The sequence below is a fragment of the Phymastichus coffea genome, unplaced genomic scaffold, assembly GCF_024137745.1.
Source record: "Phymastichus coffea isolate CEN01 unplaced genomic scaffold, Cenicafe_Pcof_1.1 PCOF00082, whole genome shotgun sequence".
Taxonomy (NCBI): domain Eukaryota; kingdom Metazoa; phylum Arthropoda; class Insecta; order Hymenoptera; family Eulophidae; genus Phymastichus; species Phymastichus coffea.
Window position 1 is genome coordinate 210,159 of NW_026706893.1, and position 10,332 is coordinate 220,490.

The window sequence follows — 10,332 nt, forward strand, 5'->3', positions numbered from 1 at the left end:
CGTCAACTGGAGATAAAATATCTAATTGACTTATTTCATTAATTGAAGCCGACAATTTGGCACACACACATAAAAGAAACACAACGCACTACAATCCACGACGTCAATCAACGCTTGATATACGTTGCACACTTTATAATTACTATCCCTGCAGCTTCGAGGAAAACTCGTTTTTCCCAAAACGTATACAGAAGTCGAACGATAAGAAACCAGAGATATAAAAAGGCGAATGCATAATAATAGACTTATAAATGAAGGAAAAATCATGGCTATCGCGCGCGCGTTCATTTTCTCGGCTGTTTCCTTCCATTGTCATTTGCGTGTGGCACGCAGTTCGCAAATATCTGACTACGAGAAAAATAACATAAGAATATCGCTGCTCTCATAACCTGAGAGCGCGAAGAGTTAGGCAAGCCAAAGTCATAACAGCCGCCGTGGTTGCCTTTCTCACTCCCACTCTTCCTGTCCGCACCTGGATGACTAAACGTGTGCCTCTAGGAGACGATTACCTAGTTATGAATTACATGCGCGAATACTAGGGTCTTTTATATTCTCTTGCCATTTTCAAAGTGTCGCGGGCGAGGACCACGTGCTTTTCAGATGCACGTAACTTCCTGGTTTTTATCTCGTTTGGACGCTTATTGTTGTCGATCATCACGTCAAAAGAAAAATTTTCGCTACGACATTCGGAGATTTCTTGCGACTACAAATAGTGACAGCCAAATTGTATCGTAAATTGTTCGTGTAATTTTATTAAATTATTCATAGTTTATTTTGTACAGCGTCTATATCCTATTCTTGAATAATCGATCTTTCATCCACAAATATTATTGTTTTTTAAATACAAAACGATACCAAAGAAATTTGTAATATGGCGGAATAAGTACGAGTGCAAATATATGACGCAAATAATTAATGTTGTTTGAATGAAAATTTCATCATCTTAGTAACAGTTTGTTTAATTTTACATCATAACATTACCGTTGAGGTCAATGTTCTAAAAGCTGCTATTCCTATGCGTTGGTAATTTCATTAAAAAAAGTCATGCAAATGGCTTCTGACTAGACTAACAAAATCAATTCCTGTGTAAACGACAAAGCCAGATCATACGAAGTAAAAATTTCTTTGGAATTCATAAAAAAAAATTACAACATTGTAATTGTGTGTAATTTTTAACTCAGTTTATATTCTTATTCATACGTATACAGCTATATTCTTACAGATTTTGAATGAAGTTCGACTACTCCGCACTAGAATAGTTGGTATTAGTACGCAGGGAATTAATAACACGATCGGTGATTTTATAACAAATGCAACTATTTCGGCATATCAAGAAACTCTTGTATACGCTCTCATTGTATATTGAATAATGTTGAAAAATGAATCTTTTCAAAAAATACATCCTTCACACGCAACACTTGCAAAAATTAAAATTATATTTTTAACTTTTATATTTATTCCTTTAACTATAAGCATGGTTTATATTTACATTTTTTTATAAAAATCATCATTCATCATTCTTTTCAAAAACTCATAAGAGGCTTTAAAATAGTTAAGAGCAATATTTTTATTCTGTTGTGCTCATAAATATAAAAATCAACTCAAGTTGAAGGGTGCTCAAGTTACTTTATTCGATAGACATTATATTTCTACGCTCGAAATCACAATCTATAGATTTATTCATGTCTAATGCTTTCTCAAGCCAAGTCTTTTTTGAAGCCGAAACAATTAGATGCCGAGAAAGCATTACGTCCTGTATAAAAAGGTTGCATGTTCCAAAACATTCACTTACATTTTTTATTGATTTGATGTAATTTATTTTTACGATTTCAATAGAGTAAAATTTTTATAAAACTAAAAAAAATGTTGGACCAAAGCTACCTTAATAAGAACGAAAGATCCCAACGCGACATAAATATCTTTAAAAAGTTCAATTGTAACGGCAATCTCGAAACCCTATACGCCAGCTGCAGTATTCCGCGTATTATACGTATGCACAAAGCATAAGAGCAATGCTCACGCAAGTGCATTGACGTGTGGCACACGTACGCGATTACGCGCCGTTCCCTTTTATCGTTTCTTTTGATAACGGGTCCCCGTGAGAGAGTGAACGAGCGAGCGAAAGAGCCCGGATAGCCACGTGTGTGCGCGCAGCGCAGCGGTCTGGCATTTTTTCGACGCAGTCGTAGAGATTGTATCCGGTGCGTGTTATACACCATGCACTTTTTCTCATTTTCTTATATGAGAGATACCACGAAAAAGACAACGAACCATTCACGCCGAGGAAATTATTACTTTGCAATGATTATTTCGTCTGTTTTTAGATATATAACGCGCATGCCTATGTAATGCCACTTTTAGATTTGAACCTGCTGATCTCGTGAGAACGAATTATTTGCTCGCGGTGAAAGCATTATCACGTGCCCTGAACACGATATTTTGTAAAAAAAATCATTATTTGCTTATTATATTCTGGGTGCCTTAACTGTTTCCTTCCGGTAATTACTTCACACTGATAAGTCGCGTATGTGTCAGAACTGATTTTGCTGAATAGCTATGAGTAAAATTTCTTTGCGTGCAGTAACGTTGATATAACGTATGTGATCGACTAAATGTACATAAATTATTTTGACAAGTCTTGAAGTCTTTTATGATTCACGTAAATACGTTACAGTCTCTCGAATCAAATTTTTATGATCAAATACATGCAGTTCCCTCAACTTTAGGTTGATCCAACTTGATTTCTACACCTCGGAAGACGCACATATACGATTTTTATGATAGAACTTTACTTGTCCGTAAATTCGTTTGGATAATTCTACCTTCATTCAGACTACTAATTTTTACACAAATAATTGTAATATCATTAAAACCATACAGGAAAATATTAACATAAAATTGGCAAACACTTGCTCCTATAAATGAAGGCTATACAGGGTTAGCACACACTTCTTATTGCAGCAATAACAAACATCAAGCGAATAGATTATTACCAAGTTATTTTATCAGTGATGCATATTTCACTTTGCTCGGCTCTCGGGCATTTTGAATGATTGTACTAATTACGATTATTGAACTTTTCAGTTTCCTTCAAAACCTTTTTCTCTTTTTGTTGCTCCAGAAGCATTTATTTGTCGAGCTTAATGACTGATTGTGCAAAGTGCATTATGAAAGTAATCAAATGTTAACAAATACTTCAAGATCGTTAATTAGAGGTTCTGATGTAACGCATACTCGATTTGTTTGTTTGTCTGTATTTTGTTGGATAATACATCGAGAATTTGATTTATTTAATGATACTTTACGGGACCGTTGATGTCAAATAGTTTTTTAATATTAATTCAAGCAATGACTAATAGGTTCCTATAATATTGATTCAAGCAATGACTAATAGGTTCCTATGTTTTATGTTACATAAATTATCTTTTAAAATTTATATGGTAATATTAATTTTTTTTTTTCAAATATAATTTTGGACACATTAATTGATTAGCCGGTATTAGTTCAACATATTGTGAATAATCTCAGTTATATTAGAATATTTTGTTGTTTTATAATTTATAATCTATAGTAGGATAATACTGAACCCAGAACTTCTTTTTTTGCAAAGGACGTAAAGACGCGTTGCAACGTGTATTTATAGTTGATTAACTGATCAAGTAAGTTTATCCCACGAAACTTTTATGATATAATAAATTGTCGATGCAATTCTTTGCTCAACACTAATGCTTGCCTCTTACGGAAAAATTGACATTATTTAGAAAGAAAACTTCAAATTCACCATACTAGTGATTTTTATCAATTCTTTTCATTTTCCCTGGAGAATACACAAGATTGACTAATTTATAATAACTAAAAGTAGAAATAAGCAAATGCAATTTTGATCACGTATAAATGGATGTGAAGTCAACAACACTATTAAAATGAAAATGATTTATTCTACAACTAAACGACATTGTAGACGCTTAAAAATTTTAAGTAAAGCATAACAATCTACCGAAGAAGTCTTCACGGCCAATTAAATTCGCAAATTTATAGCTGGTTTGACTACATTTATATGTCATTTCTTTCATTTATTGTCATTCTTAATTAAAATGCGGTGGTGACGAAAAGCACACAAATGTTCAAAATTTCCGTTTCCATCACACATATATACACGCGCGCTCCCAAACAAATTCCCATTTAGCCGTATGCAGACAAGCGAAACATTTTTATTGAAATATGCGAGTCCATTACCTCTTCGCTAAACGCATGTACGCATGTCTGCAAAGGCGCAGTATCGTAAACAAAGCTGGCGTGGAAGGGACTCGAAACACAGGCGCCTTGTCGATATCTGCTTAAAGCGCACACAACAATAATCTCTGTCTCTCCCACAATGCACACGCTCGATTAGACTCAGTTTTCGCGTGTGTGTGGTAGCTGATATGTACATGCGTGTGCGTGTTCTTTCCACGCTCGCAGTGTGTGAGGAAATCTCTGAAATCGAAGCGGGATTTTCTGTTCTCTTAAACCACGCCTACGTATGTAGCGCGTGTAGACAGTGTATGTTTACGTTCTCACCTTGAGCCGCTCTCCCCGCGCGATAAGCCACCGTTAGTCTAATCAGCACGCCAAAGGCGAGTGCATACTTATATTTACAATTTCACTGTGGAGTATATTAGAATCGACTTTACTGAGCTCGATTCTTAATAGAAATTAATGGATAGTTTTCTCAATCGATGACAGATTTCAGCAATTTTTTTTTCGTCCCTGTATTATTCGATGATTATCTTTCATCGAAAGCTTTCATTTTTTCTAGCTCGTATCAGCGATGGTTAACAGGCAAACGTGCTTTTACGTCTAAAAATACTGATATTGAATTCTTTTTATTGCACTGGTATTGGCAAAAGCATACAGAATGTACGATAATGCCAAACTTATTAATTACAAATTCATTACTTACTAACTTACCAATTTACTAATTATTTCATAATCAAATTTATCTTAGTTATTCAAAAGAGCTTTACACAAAAAGATATTCTTACATATATATAAGATATATATATATATATTATATCTTTATTAAAATATCAAACTTACTTCACATGCGCCAATGCTAATACTCTATTTGAAAACCACTAAATACATTCAACGAAAGTCGTGTTCGCTTCTTTTAATTTCTAGGCCCACATGTAATGAAAGTTGATTAATTGCTTAATGATTGATTATATACGTTGGATAATCATGATTGTCATGTATCAAAATTCCCAGTACGCGCCATTAAATATGCGCATGCAAAAAAAGGAGAATAGTCTGTCGGTGCAAGGCAGGAAATAAGCCAAGGCTGTTCGCCTTAGGAGCATTGGTACACTCACAGTGCCATAATATCCGTATGTTTCACAAGGAAATGTATTGAGTCCTTAGTGCTCGGATATTTTTTCTCTCTCTAAATGCGTTTGTTTACCGCATTGTTCATTGTACTCTGCAGTCTTTAGAGTGCTCACATTTGTTCACCGTAGACCACGCGGCTACATGGAAATTGATTTACTTAATTTTTTATTTCTTTTCACTCAAGGTACAACTTGAAATAAAGATATTAAATTAAATTAAATGAAAGTTATAGAAACAATATATATCTCATGACAGATCTAAAAACGTGACTACTTGTGTTTGCGTACAGCTAGTAAGGCCTTGAACTATATATTGAAAATTTACGACACTAATTAGCCGGAACAAATATATTTTTGACTTGGTAATATTTGACAGAAATCAAACGACACTATCATTTTGTAATTTTCTATGCAATAGCAATCCTATGCAATATTCATTAAATTTTTTATAGAATGTAGCCACCAAAAAAAGGTTTTTTTATTATTGCATACTTCTTCGCAAATGAACATATAGTAAACATCAATTTTTTTAAATTAATCAAAAGCTAAAAACATTTCCAAAAATCGGAATATCTTTTAGACTTACTGAATGTTAGTACTAATACACAGAATAGTTTACGACAGCAAAGTTGATAATCCAAACAATAATCGAATTGCATTCACGAGTTATAATACATCAATGTCACTTTCACTGTTATTTTTATATTTACTTCCTGCGTTTTCCGATAGCTTTATTCATACAAAATTTTTTTTAAAGATTTAGTTTTCTACATGCTCTATTCTACGTTCAATGTAAAGTTGACTTTGTATGCAGCAATGCCCACATTCTATGGGTGTAAGTTTTTCTATTACATTTTTCATACATTATTTGTCAAACTAGATGATTGTTCATTTTATGATTTAATTTGATTTTACAAATATCTATTATACCAAGAGTATAAATTTAAAAGTAATAAAAAAATTAATAAATAGTATCATGTTTAAATCGCTAAGAATCTTCCGTTATTTGTGATCTTTTTCGAAGTTCGATGTTCGATTGGATTTCATAATTTTATTTATTTTCATATTTGAGAGATCTATAGAATTTGATATATTACTGTAAAAAGTAATAGTTGCAAAATATGGTGAACTATAACTTTCTAAAAATTCACATATAATTACTTTAATAAAGGCCAAATTTTGTATTTATAAATAACAGCAAATTCATAACAAACTTAAAATTCGTAACTGCCCGTGCACTGAAAAACTATTCTACTATGTATAGTATAAATAAATTTTATAACAGATTTTCCATTTTGCTTCCTTTCCTACAGTAAAAGAAGAGTATCCTTTTGATTTCCTATAGTAAAAGAGTATCCGTGATTAATTTTGTAACTTTTTCGATTTAAATTAGTTAACTACATAATTTTTATCGAATTCACATTTATCTTAGAAAATATATGCCTAAATCTATTTACTTGAATCATTTACATTTGACTTTTGTCAATGACGATATTGACATATTCGTAGACTTTAATTAATGACAATGATTCAAAATATAAATTGAAATCCTTTTAATATTTTCCTGTTTTTTATTTTTATTTGTGATAGGATCGATTAATAATACGAGTACGTAATAATGCACACAATTTTTAACTAATGGTTTATATTAAAAATGAATGGACTAAAATCCATTTATTAAGATCCATGGATTAAGATTAAATAAGTTTAAGAAAAACATGTTGTAGCTGATGTGAATAGATCTGCTTTAAGAAATAACATTTGAACTTTGCTACCGTAGATTATGTGAAAATTTGCATTCAAATAATCATAAGAACATATTTTTATAGAAATATTTTGTGGCTAAAAATTTTAACAAAACATTTAAAGAGTACATTTGGAATGAACCAACCAACAAATATATAGATAATTGATATATTACATAAAAGATACTAAATTTTAATTATATATTTATTTTCATAAAAAGATAATATATTAGTAATATTTTGGTCACACAGAGAATTCGGTAGAAATAATCGTATTTACAAAAAACTTTTTATTCTGAAATGTTAACTAATACTATTTACAAATTATCTCACTGGGACTAGGATGAAACTTTTTAAAAATGTCATAATCTATAGCAGTCTTATTTCTGAAATTCTCTTTTATAATTAATGTGCGCCTTGAAGATGATTACTGAAAATAAACCTGTTATTTCCTGTTCAATCAATTTCTTATTGAGCCTTTGCTTCCTTGTCCTTTTGCTTTATATCAATAATAACCTGAAAAGAAAGGTAAAATCAAAATATTTTTTGAATATTTTATACTTGTTAAATTAAGCAATCAATAAAAAATATTTCTCTGACCTTTCCACAATGTTTCATTTCAGAAATAAATTTGACAGCATCATTAATGTGGTAGAAACCAGCAATCATAGAAGGGACTGGCTTGATAAGCCCTTCCTCAAAGAATGAAATTACGTCTTCCCCAGTTTGTCTAAATAAAATCAATATTAATAATAAATTTTATCAAATTTCATACTTATAAAAATAAATCTACCTATAGAGCTCATATTTTCGTTTTCTGTAATCCTTTAAGCTGATACCAGTTACTGTAAATCTATCATCACCCTTTCCTTCATTATCAGAACTTGTATGACCAGTACCAGCAATGATAATTTTGCCTTTATCAAAAACCAGTAAATTTTTATCATTATTTTAAAATTTATAAATTCTTAATATTATAAATATTATTACCATCACGAGCCAGATGTTGAACCACTACTCCAAAGTTGTCATCCCTTAATAGATGTTTGGATGGAGTTCTTGATTTGTAAATATTCATAAAACTGCAATTTTCAATGACATTCGAATTAGATACAGAAATTATTTGAGAATTAATCAAGCCCGTAATATTAACACCTACCCATCAAGTACTTTCTTAAAATGTTTTCCACTATCTCCCTCAAAGATATCCTTGATATCACGATCTCCTGCAATTTCTTCAATCTCTTTAAGTAACTTTTTCTCTTTATAACTAAAAGCATGAAAAGCTCCCCTTTCTCTAATTTTATGAGCTTTATCTTCAGAAAAACCAACTCCAATTACCTTATGCAGAAAAAGTTTCCATGACAATTATAAAATTATTAGTGTAAAAATATATTATTATTCAACCTTACCTTAGCTTTGTAAACATTCGCAGCGATATCTACTGCTGCCAAACCAATACCACCAATACCAACATTAATTAAGACCATATCCTCTTCATCAATTGATGCACATTGCTCCAAACCAATTAATGCAGTCATATAATATTCTAATAAACAAACTGCATCAATAGATCGTATTGAAGAAGGTATTTTCCAAACATCCTGTAAAAATTGTCAGGATAAATGATGCTAGTAATTTATTATTTATGTGATGTATTTTGATTTCTTAATATTTAGCTATTTATTGTACATCAATACTAACACGAACTTCAGCAATGCATCTCTCAGCTAAACCACCAAAGCATTCTTTGTTGAGTGCAACAACTTTGTCTCCAACATTGAAACCAGCTTTTCTAGCTCCTTCACTAATTTCAACAAGTTTTCCACAAACTTCATAGCCAGGCACAAATGGTAATTTTGGTTTATAAGAATATAAATTTTCACACAAAAGTACATCTGGTCCATTCAACGCACAGTAATTAACATCAATGAGAACCTAAAAATTAGTTTATTAGTTATTTAAATTTAATTTTTTAAATGTATGAATTAGAATAACATAAACTTTAAATAGCAGATTCAAGATTTAACCTCTGTGGACTGCAATTTTTTAGGTGAATCAACACTTTCTATATGAAGTTTTTCTGAAAATTTTTTTAAAACAGCTCTTTCAATCATATTTGATTCATTTGAGGCATGCTTTTTATCTGAATGTTCGGATTTAAATCGCACATTGATTAAATATTTGGCATATGTTTTATTACTATTCCTTAAAAGACACGATAACAAAGATCTACTTGCTGCAATTGACATTTTTCTTCAATATGCCAATAAAACATTCAAACAAATGCAACTGACACTTAAAGCTGTGTTAACAATCTCGCGTGTTACTGTGACATAACCTAAAAATGAATATTTTTCTGTAACGCACGAGTAAAGTACTGTAGTATTTAAGTATAACATATAATACGGAAATTCCCAGTCTCAGGTTGAGGTACTACGGCAACAAAAAGAAATAGACTGGTTAACTATATAGCAGAACTATATAGGTTATGGAGGACTCGCCTAGCAACGACGACAGCAGGACACCAACGAGAGACCAACTGCGATCGAGGAAAGGAAGGAGTGAGCTATGAATGAGGAAATTGAAAATAATCGTACAACAGCTGATATCTGTTGCCTGTTACCTTACCTAGTTCCATGGAGTTTATTTCTGTCTCACTTTATATTATTTTTTGTATAAATAAGCACTTGGAGGCTAGGTAAGTTTAATATGAAAATTGTTAATTATCACTACTTATTTAAAACTCAAATGAATAGCATGATCACCATTTTATGGTCTATTTCGTGGAATTGAATTTATGTAGAGCAACATTTTAATTAGAGAATATTAAAGTTAGTCAAATTTCTAGTTTGTATTTTTTTTCTTTTTGTTATTTCAACAATTCACCAATTAAAATTCTTTGCATACTTGCAAAACATTTAGTTTTACTACTTAAATATTTATTAGTCTACTTCTAAACTTTATATATTTAGGTACTTGATGAAAAATATATTAATGTTAATGAATTAGTTATTTAGCTATTATTTTGTAGCATCTCTCAAATAACTAAAGTAATTTTAGTTATAAATCTGAAATTTCCATGAAAACTATATTAATTTAAAATAGTGAATAAATGATGTTATTTTGTACTGTATATTATTGTAGAAACCTTTAAAGAATATTTTCTTTGGGCCATAGCTTATTTGAAAAAGGAATGATTATTAGCAAATTTATTA

The 10,332-nt window shown here is 31.0% G+C and overlaps 1 protein-coding gene across 2 annotated transcripts; it reads right to left on the reverse strand.

Annotated features, from left to right (window-relative positions):
- Nucleotides 1-7,367: 7,367 nt before the first annotated feature.
- On the reverse strand, nt 7,368-9,645 carry LOC131668679 (quinone oxidoreductase-like protein 2). Of its 2 annotated transcripts, none has more exons than XM_058943038.1 (9): nt 9,524-9,645; nt 9,145-9,455; nt 8,819-9,052; nt 8,527-8,718; nt 8,274-8,455; nt 8,105-8,196; nt 7,908-8,031; nt 7,715-7,844; nt 7,368-7,630 (listed from the first exon to the last, which is right to left on the reverse strand). In XM_058943038.1, exons 2-9 carry the CDS (start codon nt 9,364-9,366, stop codon nt 7,583-7,585), a joined length of 1,224 nt encoding a protein of 407 aa, XP_058799021.1. In that variant the 5' UTR covers nt 9,367-9,455; nt 9,524-9,645; the 3' UTR covers nt 7,368-7,582. The 2 variants fall into 2 exon arrangements, with proteins under 2 accessions (XP_058799021.1, XP_058799022.1); XM_058943039.1 differs by having other exon boundaries at nt 9,515-9,611.
- Nucleotides 9,646-10,332: the final 687 nt, after the last annotated feature.